We start from the raw sequence: 18,038 nt of genomic DNA on the forward strand, positions 1-18,038 counted from the left end.
GAAAAATCCAAAATTGAAAGTATAAGCTGGTATTTTTACCCTGCCAATGTATAGTTAATATTTAACTGTATAATATATAGTGTGTATAATATATAGCTATATAATATTTACCCTGCTACTATAAAGCAAATAGTTTGCTTTACTGTGGAAAATAAAATCAAAATACTTATGCAGAAATTAGATTTATTTTCTCAAAGGGAAAATTATGCACATCAAAGTATCAATTTAATATGAGTTTTACCTACTCATATTTACTTAGCAGTTTTTCCAATTATGGATCATGCCTGTTATGCATACTACAGGGAAGACCAGTGATTCAGAAAATTAAAAGTCCCTTCCATTCTAGATTTTAAATTTGCTTTAGAATGATTTGTATAAAGTCTAGTCGCAGATTTACTTTCCTAATTTTTTTTATTTATTTTTTTTTTTTTGAGACTGCTCTTGCTCTGTTGTCCAGGCTGGAGTGCAGTGGCGCCATCTTGGCTCACTGCAACCTCCGCCTCCTGGGTTCAAGCGATTCTCGTGCCTCAGTCTCTCAAGTAGCTGGGATTACAGACATGCACCACAACACCCAGCTAATTTTTGTACTTTTAGTAGAGACAGAGTTTCACCACATTGGCCAGGCTGGTCTCAAACTCCTGGCCTCAAGTGATCCACCTGCCTCAGCCTCCCAAAGTGCTGGCCTTATAGGCGTGAGCCACCAATCCTGGTCTCCTGATCGTTTTATGTTAATATTAAAAATATATTTGAATTCTCAAGTTTCTCAGCACATGATATAGCATGGTGGTGAAAAAAGAAAAGACTAGAAGTTAAATTCTTGCAATTCATAATCCAATGGATTGTAAATTTTACATATCCCTAATTTTTAGCCAGATAACTGGCACATAGGAGCTTCATATTTGTTTAACCGAAGCAAAGATAATTTGGCTATGTGAAAAAAAAAAAACAAAAAAAAAAAACCTCTAATAGTTGTAGTTAATCTCTATGAAAAGAAAATGTCAGCTGTGTTTCCACAGTATCGGGCCACAGCCAATAGTTGTACTAATTTTAGTCAGGGCTAAAATCCAGACAGTTTTCCACAATCAGGACTATGTACTCTGACTCTCAGCTGTGTCCGCTGGGAGAATCTGCCCAGAGGAAGAGGGCACCTTTTTCTAATTCATGTCCCAGATGGTGGGTTGGGAGGAAGGGTTGCCACTGTTTATTTCATAAAAAGGTAGTAGGTGTGTTAACAGTCTCCCTGATTTTGTGATTGCATTTTGAATCAGGTGAGGTGATATTTAAGTTTCAGAGGAATTTTTTGTTTTGTTTTGTTTTGTTTTGTTTTGAGACTGAGTCTCGCTCTGTCGCCCAGGCTGGAGTGCAGTGGCCGGATCTCAGCTCACTGCAAGCTCCGCCTCCCGGGTTCACACCATTCTCCTGCCTCAGCCTCCTGAGTAGCTGGGACTACAGGCGCCCGCCACCACGCCTGGCTAATGTTTTGTATTTTTAGTAGAAACGGGGTTTCACCGTGTTAGCCAGGATGGTCTTGATCTCCTGACCTCGGATTCATCCGTCTCGGCCTCCCAAAGTGCTGGGATTACAGGCGTGAGCCACTGCGCCCGGCCTTTCAGAGGAATTTTTAAATTGGAGGTCTGTATGTCTTGGGGGTAATTAAGGTTATACACACAGTTGGATGCAGATACACACACCCTAAATTATTGCCAGAACTTTGTCAAATACAGAAGTAGAAGACTTAGAAAAACATCATTACATGTATAGTAGTTCTTGCAGTCCAGTGAAGCAGTGTCCTTGGAACAGACTTCTTTAGGTGAATTCTTGTGGTGGGCAGTGTGGTTGGCAGTATCCTGACTATCTTGTTAAATGACTTTTTTGGTTTGGCGACACGGTCTCTTTCTTTTCGGACCTTGGGTTTTAGATCTTCTCTCTTAAATAATTCTGGGAAGAGGGATGGTTTCGAGTTTTTCTCATTTTCTACATCTTTATATTGGAATGACTGTATTTCAGGGAACTTGGCACATTTTTCAGTGCAAATTTCATCTGGTTTTATATAAAGAGTTTGTATTTCTTTTTTGTATTGTGCAAATGTTACTAAATGTTTTTTATTATTGTTATTATTTCCTTTCAGTCTCTGACAATACTGGTCTTCTAATTTTGATTTTTCCTCAGTCTCTGTATTGAAATGAGTTAAAGTGCTAGTTTGCCAGGAAGGAAAAGTGAGTCTGTTTACGTACTCATCTTCCCTTGGCATTCTGGCATTAGGAATTCTTGGATACGATGTTAATACTGCTTCAGGTTTTTCCTGAACAGTCCATTTATAGATGTTTACATGCTCCTTTCTATCAAGGGACTTCATTTTCTGTGTCCTTTCACACCAAGCTTTTGATTGAGTTATTTTTGATTTACCACCCCAACTATATGGGTCTTGAATCTGTGTTTTATGAACAGAATTTTCTGCTTGAGGAAGCTGCATAAATACATGTTCTTTCCTTAGTTTCTTAAGCAGTATATCTGTAAGTGTTTCTGATGAATTGTTTAATGGACTTGCCTGGGTATTTTTATTGGAAGAAGGTTGTACTTTGATTAAACTTGGTGTTTTAGCTTCTTCTTTAGTGTAATAACTTTTCTGTTCCCTAATTAAAGATGAATTTTCTTTTAAATTCTGTAAGGGAAAATATTTCTTTTCTTTCTCTCGAATCAGTTCTGTTTCTCTAAGTTTATCCTCAGAAACCGTTTGTAAAGTGGTTTGTTGAACAATTCTTGAATATTTATTTTGCTTTTCTGAATGCTTCTCCACAAAGTGATGGTCATCTCTAAAAGGTAAATGTGTCTTTATATATTTTAATGGTATAGAACTAGAATTAAGCAAATTTATATGCTGGTTGATCCCTTCTAATTGCCTTTTTGTCATTAGTCCTGATTTTGAAAGTTTTTCTAAAAAAAGACCCTGGAGGTGTTTGCTTAAATCAGCTTTTAGATGTAATAATTCATTTTCTGATAAAGCTATCAGATAGTTTTGTAGAGATTTACTTAAAGGATATTTCATGTTTATTTCAAACCTTCTACCAAAACTCCCCTTTGAAATATCTTGTTCTAGTTCATGAAAAGAAAGTGAGACACTTTTAGTCCTTAGAGAAGACATGTTTGGGTATATAGTCTCAGATTCTGTCTCATTAAATAAACTGCTTTCTGAAATGTTTTTTAGGAAATAGTTTTGGAGAATCTCATTTAAAAAAGACCTTAGCTTTATTTCTAAATGTTTATCTATGAAATGATGATTGAAATTTTTGACAAAAGACATGATTTCTTTCACAGTTTCAGAATATTTCCCCTGAAAACTGTTTGGCCCTTTCCGCTCTACCTTCTCATTCATCAGATACAGATTTCGGTAGATTTTTGGTAAGTCCTCCTTGGTGATATGTCCTGATTCTGAAAGTCTTTCTACAAGGTAATGCTGGATTTGTTTACTTAATTCAGATTTTAAATTTTTTACTTCTGACTCTGAGAGTTCTTCTAGAAACACACGCAACTTTGGACTCAAAATATGTTTTCTGTCTAATTTGTCTACTTTATCAAAATTCTCTTGGATTTCTTTAAGGTGTTCTGTGTCACTTGTAAAAGAAGGTTGAATTAGTCTTTCTAATTCTCTTTCTGGTTGTCCTCTTCTTTCAGATTGATTATATTTGAAAAAAACATTGAAGATGTTTTTTAAAAAGGATTTTAACATTATTTCATCTGATTCATTAAGTTTATCCATTAATGAGTTAGTTAAACTTTCTAAAGTAGAACTGAGGTCATTTTCGTCTTTACCAAGCCTCTGACCATTTCTTGGCAAATCCAGTTCTTTATTTGCTATTGAATAATAACTTGAATCTTGTGGGAACATATTTTGGTCTTCCTGTATAAATTCAACTCTACTAACAGAAGTAGTGTCTTTGGGAATGATGGGTATATTCTGCTCAGAAAGAGGTTCTGTCTCGCTTCTGATTTCTGAATAATACTCTTGGGAATCCTTCAGCTTTCCTTTAGGAGAAGTGATCCCCGTACCCAGCAAAGAACTCTTACGGCGTTCTTCATCTAATTCTATCACTTTGATTATCCCAGATTCTAAAAGCGTATCTATAGGAAATGCTTGTATTATCTGGCTTATAGCAGATCTGGGCTGTGGCAATTCTATTTTATCAGCATTATCTTCATGAAGTAGAATATGTGATGACAAACTTCTCTTCCAAGGTGTAGGTACTTGATTTTCCAAGTTCATTGGTGTTTCACTTGGCTGTTTCACTTCTATCTCCAATTCTGAGAATATTGGTGCAGTGAATATTTGCCTTATAATGTAGTCATGTACAGTGCCACTTGAACCTGATTTGGAGTTAGGTACTTCACTTATTAAATGTTTCTTTTTGATACTACTCTTTTTTTTAATTGGAAAATCTCTCTCATCAGCTTCGAAGTGTGTTTTAGAGACATGTTCTTCTACCTCCGGAGATTGTCCTGGTCCACGTTCTAAAAAGGAATCTGCAGGAATATTTTTAATTATCTGACCCTGTTCTGAAAGTGAATATTCAGGAATATTTTTAATTACTTGACTACCTTCTGAAAGTGAATCTGCAGGAATATTTTCAGTTATTTGACTACCTTCTGAAAATAAATCCACAGGAATACTTTTAATTATTTGACTTAAAATAGTCTTTGAATTTAAAATGTCTTTCTCTGAAAGCCAGTTGTTTAAATCTTGTTTTTTCCCCAATACGTTGTCTTCCATACTACTTGATGATTTATCATGAATGCTTATAAGTAGAGAACTACTTTTCTCTCTTGCTTCACTGTTCATACTAACTTCTGGTTTAGAAAATAATTTGTCTGAAAGGTCTTGCAGATTTTTACTTAAAATTGACTTGAGTATCATTGATTGTTTTAAATATTCTATCTGGGGGGTAAAATTTAAAGACTTTGAGAGGTGACATGTATTTGCATGTACATTTCCAGCCCTTGATGATTCTCCTTTGAAACTTGGTAAAGATACATTTGGTAGATTTTCTTTTAAATTATACTTTGTATCTAAACCCTTTATCGTATTGATAGTAGGGTCAGGGGCTAACTTATTCTCAGTTTCTGACGTCTTTGTTGTGAAGATATTAGGGTCATGGGCCCAGGTTTTATTAGCAGGTCCTGCAGTTTTTGATTGTGCTGGATAAGGAGGATCCTGGTCTTCGTGCTCTATAACCTCTGCACCTAAAATGTTTCTACGTTTGTATATATCTTGATCTTTTCTTTTACTGACTGACATTTTGTTTATATTCCTTAGAAAAGGATCAAAACCGTTCTTGTTGACTTTCTGAAACTGCAATGTTAAAAAAAAAAAAAAAAAGGTAAGACGTTTGGTAGCAATGATTTTGAATTTATGATACATTTTCTAGTTAATTTTCTTTGAGCAATCTGTCAATGTATCTATTTACTCTCCTACCCTCCACAAAGGGAAAAAATCAACTTTAATTATTTTAAAATATTTGAAATTGAAATAAAATATTTTAATGGAAAAATTTCAAATTCTTAATTCTGATGCTATTTTGTGTCCAAGTGCTTTTTGCTACTTGGAATATTTTTAAATACTTAAAAAGCCATCCATAAATAGTTTATTGTTAAGAACTTAATTTCTAGTGTTAGCTTCATTTCCTTAGACAGTGGCTAACATCAGGATCCAAGTCTCATCTACCTAAATATTTGCTACATTCATAGCAATGTAGGAAATATTTTTTTTTAAATTCAAGCAAGTAGTGAAAAGTACTAAAATGAAACTCACGAAAAGTATCAAATATTCTCTGAAAACTGACTTGGGGGCATATATCATCTGCCTTTAAGTCTGAGAGTTTCAACAATGATAATGAGCTCCACCCAGTCCTTAACATGTCACAGTTTAATCTTGCTTTTTGATGCATACTGTATAATGCCCCAGAAATGGGTAAGGGAGAACCATATAGAAAACTCAGGATTACAGTAAAATTTCAGTGTAATATTCATAAGCAGCTTTTTAGCTCTGGGATCAGGCTCTTCTATCATTGAAACAGCCTTCAGAATAAATATTCTTATTGAAACTCTTTTTTCATACTTCTGTGTTATCTAACTAAAAGAAAGCAAAATGTGAAAGAATCAGCCTACTATTTGTCTTATTTTATTTCAACTTAGTAGTTCAAAATTATTTTTAATGGATGCAACTTATTGTAACTGGTTTTCAAATTCTAGTGGATACCCAGATGACAAATTAAGAATCCCCTTAGTTTTTTTTTTTTTGTTTGTTTTCTTTTTTGAGAAATACAAATTCCCAGGTTCTGTTTCTGGGTTGAGATTCATTAGGTCAGAAATGGACCTGGGAATGTGTATTTTTTACAATAGCCAGGTGTTTCTAATGAGTAGCTTTTTAGAACTATTGAATTAAAGTATTGAAGAAACCTAGTAATTAAGTATAATGATATTGGGATAGAATAATTCAGGACTCACCTGAAATTTTGGTTTGAATTCTATATATTCTGGTCTGAAAGATGGTGAATTATATTCTTTTGGTGAAAAAGCCACCTTATAAAAAAAGAAGTTCTAATTTTAGATTACTTGTAAGAGTATCAAGATCATTTTATTCTTGCAATAGTTATTAGAGGTATAAAATTTTTAAACCTAAATATTTTTATCATAACTATACGTGCCAATTATGAAAGAAATCTGTATATATATAATATTATATATGTGAAATATTGGCTTCGTTGGTATTATAATAGTCACCCTATTGAATTCGTAAACTCAAAATAATGCACAGCAACTTCAAGCAGAAACAAAAGTAAAAATAAAATAGAATTGTCAGAAGAAATGTAATCTGATTTGTATTGAATTTGTAAACTCAAAATAATGCACAGCAACTTCAAGTAGAAACAAAAGTAAAAATAAAATAGAATTGTCAGAAGAAATGTAACCTGATTTTTAAAAGGCTGTGAGATACCGTTAGACAATACATGGCAGCTCATAGTATATTGAGATAGCATTTTATTTATTTATTTATTATTATTTCGAGACAGTCTTGCTCTGTTGCCCAGGCCAGAGTGCAGTGGTGTGATCTTGGCTCACTGCAACCTCTGCCTCCTGGGTTTAAGCGATTCTTGTGCCTCAGCCACCTGAGTAGCTGGGATTACAGGCATGTGCCAGCACATCTGGCTAATTTTTATATTTTTTGTAGAGACAGGGTTTTGCCATGTTGGCCAGGCTGGTCTCGAACTCCTGACCTCAAGTGATCCACCCGCCTTGGCCTCCCAAAGTGCTGGGATTACAGGCATGAGCCACCACGCCCAGCCATAGATAGCATTTTCAGTGATTATCAACCTGTCACTGTTAAATGAAGATGTAAAACTCCCTAAAGAAATACTTGAGTATTAAATCAAGATGTATGAGAACCATTACAGGATCACAAAACCATTGAATTTTTAGAAATGGAAGTGTTTTGGAGATAATCTAGTTCTAGTTCTTATTTTACACAGAATCTGAAGCTGAAGTTTCTTGTCCCAAATTACCCAGATGATTAGTAGCTTAAATCCTAGGTGTCCAAAGTTTTCATTGGGTACTTAGTTCCTCACACAATCCTGATAGCAGTGAGGGAGAATGAGTGGCTTTAGAAGCATCAGAATGTGCATCCACACTGCCAGCTCATACAGAGAGAAAACGTGACACATCTCTTTACAGAACACTTGGTACTTCAAATGACTCTCCTATACATTATCTCCTTTAGTCTGTAGAGGCTTCACTATGGACTAAATTAAGTAAAATAACAATTCAATGAGTAACATTTTTATTAGAGATACTTTTAGGTTGTTTTAAGGTTTAATTAACATTAAGCAGTTAATAAATGACCCTATTCTTAAAGCCTCAGTGGCTTCCCACTCATTGTCCTCACACACCAACTCTGTATTGTCTCTGCAAGTTTCTCAATATTTGCCAGTATGGTTCCTCTCCTCCAGCCAAATGTGTCTAACTCTGAATTCTTGACATACATCTTGTACTTCCATACCTATTCTTTTGTTCCTTTTGTTTTTCTTTGCTTAAATTTCTCCCAAATCTCTCTTAAACACAGTTGACATTATAACATTTGAAAGTTTATTGCTTTAAATGAATTTAATAGAAAAATCTAAAAAAGATACATGTATGATAAACAAGTGAAAGAACAAGTAGTAGAAAAATATAATTTCATTTTTGTAACAAACAAAGCAAACAAAAAATCCCCCCTACTACAAGCATGGACAAATGTGTGAATGGATTCAAAATGCTTACATTGTTTTCTCACGGGAGTAGCCCTGGAGGAGAGGAAGGAGGATGCTATTAACGTTTACTCTGTTTAACTGGGCATTATTGATTAGATGAACATATAATACTTTCATAAATAAAAAGCTTCAGTAAAGTAACATTGGGGGAATGTTCTAGGTATGCATGTTAGGAAGCTAGGAAGAGACAATTTAACAAATCAATACAGGAGCTTCAAGATGGCAGACTGAACATGTGAGTCTACTCTCCTATCTCCCAAGGTGCCAGTACATTAACAGAAAATATTATTTCACAAAGAAAGAACCATGGCAATACTGGAAATCAGTAAGGTGAGCTACCAGGATCTAGACCTTTGAGAAAATTCAGAAAATGTGAGAGTAGATATAATTGACTTAATGGAAAACCCCAATCAGAAAAACCATAACCTTAAACAATAGTTATTAGAGATGTAAAATCAGGGGGGCCTGAGAAGCAATACATTCCAAGTCAGTGTATTAATCAGGGTTCTCCAGAGGGACAGAACCAACAGGATATATGTATATATAAAAGGGAGATTATGAGGGAGAATAGTGCACATGATTACACAGCGAATTCCTGCGATAGGCTATCTGCAAGCTGGAGAAAGAGAGAAGCCAGTAGCGGCTCAGTCCAAGTTCGAAAGCCTCAAAACCAGGGAAGCCAACAGTGCAACCCTCAGTCTGTAGCTGAAGGCCTGAAAGCCCCCTGGAGACTGCTACTGCAAGTCCCAGGGTCCAAAGGCTGAAAAACCTGGAGTCTGATGTCCCAGGGCAGGAGGAGAGGAAGCAAAGCATCTGGCAAGGGAAGAGGGAGGGAGCCAGAAGACTCAGCAAGCAAGCTCATCCCTCTTCCTCTGTCTGCTTTGTTCTAGCTGAGCTGGCAGCAACTGGACAGTGCCCACCCACATTGAGGGTGGGTTTTCCTCTCCCAGTCCACCGCCTCAAATGTCAGTCTCCTCTGGCAACACCCTCACAGACACACCCAGAAACAATACTTTTCCAGCCCTCTAGTCATCTCTCAATCCAGTTAAGTTGACACCTAATATTAACCATCACGCTCAGCATACACAAAGAAAATCAGATCACGGGAACGTCCATAGTTATTAAAGAGCTGCATTTGGAACAGCTAGACCTCTTGGACCCTTCGTTATCACCCCTTTCTTTCTCTGTGCACACAGATCAAACACTGCTGGCAGCACTCTTTCCCCAGTCACTCTCCCAAACATCAAAAAACTGTTCTCTAAGGAGAATATGGCATATTCCTATGCAGAGATATAAGTTTTGGGCCTTGACAGGGAAGCAGAGTAAGGACTGCTGAGACTCACACTTCCAAATTAGAAAACTAAAAGGGGATTTGAAAAAAAGGGAGTTCCATCCAGGAAACACACTAGTTCTTTGGAAATGTAGAGAACTCAGTGATCCTACCTACCATCTTCCATCCCTACACACCCTCCAGGGAAGCCTGCCCAGCACATGGACAGAGCATACCTATACAATCAACATACCCCTCCATTTATAAACATAAAACGAAGTTTACCATGTATATGAGAAAAATTGATATATGTAAGTGAAGAATCAATAAGAACAAATGGAACTAACTCCAGCGTAAATAGAAATATTTCTGAGGAATGTAGGAGGAGGGTGATCCTTGGAAAAGATTCTAAATAGCTCAGAGATATTCAAGAGAATATTGAGTTCCCTTTAGCTGTATGATGATTATCTCAAATTTAATGTATATAAAATACAATTTTAGATTAGGCACCACACTCCCAAAAAAGAAAACCCTTAGGCTTTCTGTTTTTCCACTTCTCAGTTGATGATGCTTCTATCTCTGGAATTGTTAGGCCAGAAACCTAAGAGTTTGTATTCCTCTCCTTCTCCTTTCCATAACTAATCCCGCATTAAGTCCTGTGGCTGCTGCCTTCAAAGCAGATCAAGTATGACCAGGCGCGGTGGCTCACACCTGTAATCCCAGCACTTTGGGAGGCTGAGGCAGGCGGATCACCTGAGTCCTGGAGTTTGAGATCAGCCTGAGCAACATGGAAAAACCTTGTCTCTACAAAAACTACAAAAAATTAGCCAGGTGTGGTGGTGCAGCTTATGGTCCCAGTTAGGAGGGTGAGGTGGGGGATCACTTGAGCCCAGGAGTGGGAGGTTGCAGTGAGGTATGATCATACCACTACACGCCAGCCTGGGCAACAGAGTGAGACCCTGTCTAAAAAAAATTATATACATATAATTTATATATTAATATATATTGGATATATGTATTATATATATAATTATGTGCATATATATCCAATCACCTTTTCCTATCAACCTCCCTACTACTATAGAACAAGCCACCATCATGTTTCCCCAAGCAGTAGTATCCTAAGTAGTCTCTTGCTCCCTGTGACAGAGAATGCTAGTTGCCTTCCTAAAATGTATTATCTCAGGAACTTACATTTTTTAAGGGGCAGAAATATCCCCTATCAAAAGCGCTACATCTTCTAGCCTCCTTTGCAGACAGGAGTGGCCATGTGACAAAATTTTGGCCAACTAGACATAATTGGAAGTTGCTGAGAGAGTATCTTAAAACAGAGGCCGATAGTCAGGTGCAGTGGCTCACACCTGTAATCCCAGTACTTTGGGAGGCCAAGGTGGGTGGATCATGAGGTCAGGAGATCGAGACCATCCTGGCTAACACGGTGAAACCCTGTCTGTACTAAAAATACAAAAAATTAGCTGAGCATGGTGGCACATGCCTGTGGTTCCAGCTACTTGGGAGGCTGAGGCAGGAGAATCACTTGAACCCAGGAGGTGGAGGTTGCAGTGAGCGGAGATCACATCACTGCACTCCAGCCTGGAATACATGTGATGCCTGGAGATATAAAGTCCATCTGGTGTTACCCTTCAGTAACATACTCATGCTGAGGATGGCTGTCCATAAAGAAAAGGAATCTGGGCCCCTGATGACATCAAGAAACCACAATATTATGATTTAAGGCACTGTTTCTAAGTTTTTGTTACTCATGCTTAACATGTTACTCATGATTAACTCATGTTATCATTAACATGATTAATCATGTTTAATCAAGTTAAACACTATTCTTAACTGAAAAACTTCTACATGGCCGGGCGCGGTGGCTCAAGCCTGTAATCCCAGCACTTTGGGAGGCCGAGGCGGGCGGATCACGAGGTCAGGAGATCAAGACCATCCTGGCTAACACGGTGAAACCCCGTCTCTACTAAAAAATACAAAAAAAAAACTAGCCGGGCGAGGTGGCGGGCGCCTGTAGTCCCAGCTACACAGGAGGCTGAGGCAGGAGAATGGCGTAAACCCGGGAGGCGGAGCTTGCAGTGAGCTGAGATCTGGCCACTGCACTCCAGCCTGGGCAACAGAGCGAGACTCCGTCTCAAAAAAAAAAAAAAAAAACAACAAGAAAAACTTCTACGCATACTGAAATTTATTCTTACAGTAGAATAAAGCTAGAAATCAGTAATAGAAGAAAATTAGAAAATTCACAAACATTTGGAAATTAAACAAAAAATTCTTTAAAAACCAATGTGTCACAGAAGAAATTACAAGAAAAATTAGGAGATACCTTGAGACAAATGAAAACACAACATACCAAAACTTAAGGGACACAGAAAAATCAACGCTAAGGGGAGAAATTTATGGCTGTAAGCATTTACATTAAAAAAGAGAAATATCTCAGGCTAGGCGTGGTGGCTCATGCCTGTAATCCCAGCACTTTGGGAGGCCAAGGGAGGCAGATCACCTGAGGTCGGGAGTTCGAGACTAGCCTGACCAATGTGGAGAAACTGCGTCTCTACTAAAAATACCAAATTAGCTGGGTGTGGTGGTACATGCCTGTAATCCTAGCTACTCAGGAGGCTGAGGCAGGAGAATTGCTTGAACCCAGGAGGCGGAGGTTGCAGTGAGCCAAGATCGTGCCACTGCATTCCAGCCTGGGCAACAAGAGCAAAACTCCATCTCAAAAAAAAAAAAAGAGAAACATCTCAAATTAACAACCTAATTTTATTTTAAGGAACTATGTATACATTCCATAATGCATACATTAGAATAAGAGCAGCAAACTAAGCCTAAAGCTAAAAGAAGGAAGGAAATAATAAAGATTAGAGTGGAGGTAAATAAAATAGAGAACAGAAACACAATAGAGAATATCAATGAAACCAAAAGATGGTTCTTTGTAAGGATCAACAAAATTTACAAACCTTTATAGCTAAATTGATTAAGAAAACAAGAAAGACTCAAACTACTAAGATCAGAAATGGAAGTGGGATATTATTACTGATTTTACAGAAACCAAAAGGATTATAAGAGTACTATGAACATTTGTACACCAACAAGTTGGATAACTTAGATGGAATAAACACATCTCTTAAAAAAGCCAAACTACCAAAACTGACACAAGTAGAAATAGACAATTTGAATGGACTTATAAGAAGTGAAGAAATTAGATTTAATCTCTTCACCCAGTTATCTGTGGATTTTTAGTCCCCGGATAGCTTTTATGAATACTGCTCACTGCTTTTCCTGCCCTCATTCCATGTTATGTGAGATAGAGACAAGCAAACCCATCCTTCAGGTATCCTCCAGCCAGTTTAGAACAGACATATACAATAAGTTGCAAATAAAACTATGTTCCCTCCAGTTCCATGAAGGGAATTGGGAACTAGGCTCCCGCTGCTCAAGACCAACAGTGCTGCTGTACTTAGAAGCAGATGGAGAAAGGGTGAATACAATACAAACTCCAAAAAACGTTTCAACTGTTTTGAAGATGAATTCTAGGTAAACAGGTTTCATTATCTTTCATTACTGTAAAGATGTCACTCCATAGTCTTCTGCCTTTCATAGTCTAATAAGAAGTCTGGGCCGGGCGCAGTGGCTCATGCCTGTAATCCCAGCACTTTGGGAGGCCAAGGTGGGTGGATCATGAGGTCAGGAGTTTGAGACCAGCCTCATTAACATGGTGAAACCCCATCTCTACTAAAAATACAAAAATTAGCCAGGCATCATGGCACACGCCTGTAATCCCAGCTACTCGGGAGGCTGAGGCAGGAGAATCACTTGAACCTGCGAGGTGGAGGTTGTGGTGAGCTAAGATCATGCCACTGCACTCCAGCCTGGGCGACGGAGTGAGACTCCATCTCAAAAATAAATAAATAAATAAAATAAAATAAAAAGTCTGTTTTTATTTCTTCCTCTGTCAATATTTCTTATTTAAATCTGTAAATAATGTGCCTTTTGCCCCTGTGAGTAAAGGTTTCTCTTTATCATTGGTTCTTAGTAATTTGATTATTAGCATGGTTTTCTTTAGGTTCATTCCCTTGGAATCTATTAAGCTTCTCAGATATGTGGGTTTATAGTTTTCATCAAACTTAAAAATATTTTGACCATTTTCTTCAAATCGTTTTTCAGTTCCCCTCCCAGACTCCAATTACATGTGTGTTATACCACTTAGTATTTTCGCATGTTAGTGATACTGTGTTTTTTTTTCCATTTGTGTTTCATTTTTGTGTAGCTCCTAATCCTCTGTCTTCAGGTTCACTGATCTTATCTTCTGAAGCATCTAATATGTTGTTAATCTCTTAAAGGTTACTATTTTAGATATTTTTTATCTCTAAAAATTCCTTTGGGGTTAATTATCCCCTCTATTTTTTTCCTCATCACACTCATGTTTCCTCTACCTTCTTGAATGTATGAACTATATTTATAATGGCTCTCTTAACATCCTTTTCTGCCTGTTCTATCATTGATGTCATTTCAGGATCTTTTTCTATTATTTGATTTTTCCCTACATAATGAGTCATATTTTATTGCTTTTTTATATGCCCAGTATTTTTAAAAAATACATTTTATTATTTCATTTTTTAGACACTAGGTCTCACTATGTTGCTCAGTCTGGATTCAAACTCCAGGGCCCAAATGATCTTCCTGTTTGAGCCTCCTGAGTAGCTGGGACTTCAGGCACATATTCCTGGCATACCTGGTAATTTTAAAATTTAATTTAATCTTAAGAGACAGAATTTCACTCTGTCACCCAAGTGAGAGTGCAGTTGCAAAATCAGCTCACTGCAGCCTCTAACTCCTGGGCTCAAGTGATCCTACTGCCTCAGCCTCCTGAGTAGCTGGAACTACAGGTGTGCACCACCACACCTGGCTAATTTTAAAAATTTATTTTGTAGACACAGGGTCTTGCCTTGTTGCCCAGGCTGGTCTTGAAGTCCTGGCCTTAAGCAATCCTCCTACCTCAGCCTCCCAAAGTCCTGGGATTGCAGGTGTGAGCCACTGTGCCTGGCCAAACACCTGGTAATGTTGTATGGAATGTTAGGAATTGTGGATTTTATGTTGTTGATTGATAATTTTTTTAAAATTTCAAATCGTTTTGATTTTGCTCTTATGCACATTTAAATTACTTGGAATTAGTTGGGTTCCTTTATTTTAAGATTTATTGGGTAGAAGGTTATCTAGAGAAACCTTCAGTGGAGCTTTAGAAGGGGCTGATTTAGCCTCTCTACTAAGGTGATGTCCTTCTAAGGATTCTACTTACTGTCATGTGTTATGAATCTTTCCATTCTGGCTGATGAGAATATGGAATTATTGGAAGTCCTGTGTGAGTACCTATAATTTTCTACCTTATCTTTCCAGTGGTTCTTTTCCTTGCTTTCAGTAATTTTCTGCTTAGATCAGTACTCAGCCAAAGACTCCAGAGGAACTTCTTTACAGTTATCTGGAGCTTTCTTGCCTCTAGTTTCTTCTGTTCTGGTACTCTACCAGTTTCCCTCTGTCTGCTAAATTTCAGACTCTAGCTCCTCAACCCAATGAGATCTCCAAGCTCTGTTTGGCTTCCTGCTCCTGTGCTGCTGCCTTCAGGCAGTAAACTAGTATAATTTTAAGGCTTACTTTGTCCCCGTAGTGAACTCTTCTAATTTTATGTGGCCTCGGCCTCCATTTTGAATACAAGTTTAAATTTCTCACACCAGAAATAGAGCTTGGTCACTCTTGACACAGTTTTCAGTTCTACACCATGTCCAAATAGCTCAAGATGGTGGCCAGAGATTAGAACTCAGAGGTGTCTCTCCTACCTGGCAGACTGAGCTCCCTGCTTTCCTACCACTTCCTTTAAATGGACCATTCAGGAATTTACCCACAAACTTAAAGTGACCTATGCCCTATTCTCTGTCACATGCTCTTCTCTCTCTCTCTGCCTGACTTTTCATTCCTGCTTCTCATGACCCAGGGACTGAAGGACTGCCTTCCTGACTCACTGTGCCCTCCTTGCCCAGGATCTGTAAGTAAAAAATCTTTGAACTTGTTTCCTATTGTGGTGGTATACAAAATTTGCACCTTCCATCTGAAGAACTAGGGGCTACTCCACGTCAGGTTTTCCCTGGGATGCTAGAAGGAACATAAGGTAAGGTTCCTAGTGCCAGTGCACTGGTAAGGAGAAATAAAGTAGACACAAGTCAGACAAGAGCTAAAGGGCATCTGCTAGTATAAACAAGTTTTCTGTGTGAAGGAACCCCTGGTCTCAGGTCAGACAACTAGGCGTTAGGCCATCTCCCAGGTAAAAGAAATATCCTGTGAAGGCACACTGTAAACACCCATATCCAGTTCTCCTTCATTTCCTGCTAGGCTAGGGTTACTAGTCACCCTGGTACTGGAACACCAATTTAGCTGGGGGCTCCTCAAATGGTTCACTTTTTTTTTTTTTTGAGATGAGGTATCTCTCTGTTGCCCAGGCTGGAGTGCAGTGGCACGATCTCAGTTCACTGCAACCTCTGCCCCCTGGGTTCAAGTGATTCTCGTGCCTCAGCCTCCTGAGTAGCTGGAACTACAGGTGCACACTACCATGCCTGGCTAATTTTTGTATTTTTAGTAGAGGAGGTTTCACTATGTTGGCCAGGCTGGTCTCGAACTCCTGACCTCAAGTGATCTGCCCACCTCGGCCTCCCAAAGTGCTGGGATTACAGTGAGCCACTGCACCTGGCCCCCAGATGGTTTGCTTTTCTAAGGAATCAGTCTTATGCTGCCTTTTTCCCTAGTGTCATCGTGTGCTATCATCAATCCCTGATAGGATGCACTGAGAAGGGCACTTCACCACTGTGGTATTTTTTCCAAAAACTCATAATGCAAACATAATAATGGAAAAAACATCAGACAAACACAGTTTAGGGGACATTCTGCAGGATACCTGGCTAGTGCTCATCAAGATTGTCAAAGTCATGTTAAAAACAACAACAACAAAACAAGGAAGATCAGAAAAACTGTCAAAAACCAGAGGAAACTGGAGAGTCATGACAACAAAATACAATGTAGTACTCTGTACTGAATCTTGAGACACAAAGAGTATATTAATGGAAAAATTGGACAAATTCAGTCTAGATTTAGGTAATAGTAATGTACTAATGTTGGTTTCTTAGTTTTGGCAAATGTACTATGGTAATGTAAGATGTTAACAACAGAGGAAAGTGGATGAGGGGTATATAGGAACTCTCTAATATATTTACAAGTGTTCTGTAAATCTACAGTTATTCCAAAATTAAAAGGTTATTTTAAAAAACTAATCTACTTATAAAAAAACACAAAGCTGGCCGGGCACAGTAGCTCATGCCTGTAATCCCAGCACTTTGGGAGGCTGAGGTGGGTGGATCACAAGGTCAGGAGATGGAGACCATCCTGGCTAACACGGTGAAACCCCGTCTCTACTAAAAATACAAAAAATTAGCTGGCGTGGTGGCGGGCGCCCATAGTCCCAGCTACTCAGGAGGCTGAGACAGGAGAATGGCGTGAACCCAGGAGGTAGAGGTTGCAGTGGGCCGAGATGGCATCACTGCACTCCAGCCTGGGCGACAGAGCAAGACTCTGTCTCAAAAACAAACAAACAAACAAACAAAAAACAACACCAAGGCAACATTTACAGGTAAATGATGCCAAATTTTTAGGTCAATCTCATTATGAATAGATGTACAAAACTCCTAAATAAGTTATAGCAAATTCTGTGTAGTATAACCCAGGAGGAATTATATGGGAATACAAAGATGGTTCAACATTAGAAAATCTATTCATGTAATTCATTATATAAGCAAATTACAAGACACAAATTGTGTTAATTTCCTCCACAAGGGTCAGTATTTGATAAAAATCAACCCCATTCTTTTTCGTTTTGTTTTGTTTTTGAGATGGAGTCTTGCTCTGTTGCCCAGGCTGGAGTTCAGTGGCCTGATCTCGGCTCACTGCAACCTCCACCTCCCAGGTTCAAGCGATTCTCCTGCCTCAGCCTCCCAAGTAGCTGGGACTACAGGTGCCCGCCACCATGCATGGCTAATGTTTTGTATTTTTAGTGGAGATGGGATTTCACTGTGTTAGCCAAGATGGTCTCGATCTCCTGATGTCATGATCCCCCTGCCCAGGCTTCCCAAAGTGTTGGGATTACAGGTATGAGCCACCGCACCCAGCCCAATCAACCCTATTCTTGATTTTCAAATAAATCTTCCAACAAACTAGGAATAGGATTAAAAAACTGCTTTCCTACCTCATGCATTGCACTTGAAATTGAGATACTAATAGACTATTCATTAGAATCTGTAACAAGAATGCCTTTCCTTACTGCTACTGTCCAATACTGCATAAGCAGTTTAGCCAAGATTAGAAAAAGAAACAACAGGTAGAAATATTAGAAGTCAGGAAACAAAACTGTGCCTAATGGATGA

At 38.2% G+C, this 18,038-nt stretch overlaps 1 protein-coding gene across 3 annotated transcripts in view; it reads right to left on the reverse strand.

Annotated features, from left to right (window-relative positions):
- Positions 1 to 18,038, reverse strand: part of C2CD6 (C2 calcium dependent domain containing 6) — a 177,399-nt gene that overhangs the window by 2,055 nt on the left and 157,306 nt on the right. For 2 of the 3 annotated variants that reach the window (XM_025404809.1, XM_025404808.1), the window contains one exon: positions 6,499 to 6,573. In XM_025404809.1, coding sequence (XP_025260594.1) covers positions 6,548 to 6,573 — 26 coding nt within the window. In that variant the 3' untranslated portion in view covers positions 6,499 to 6,547. Of the gene's footprint in view, positions 1 to 1,753; positions 5,345 to 6,498; positions 6,574 to 18,038 lie in introns of all 3 variants that reach the window. The other variant, XM_025404807.1, reaches the window with a different exon arrangement.

This window comes from Theropithecus gelada, chromosome 12, assembly GCF_003255815.1.
Source record: "Theropithecus gelada isolate Dixy chromosome 12, Tgel_1.0, whole genome shotgun sequence".
Taxonomy (NCBI): Eukaryota; Metazoa; Chordata; class Mammalia; order Primates; family Cercopithecidae; genus Theropithecus; species Theropithecus gelada.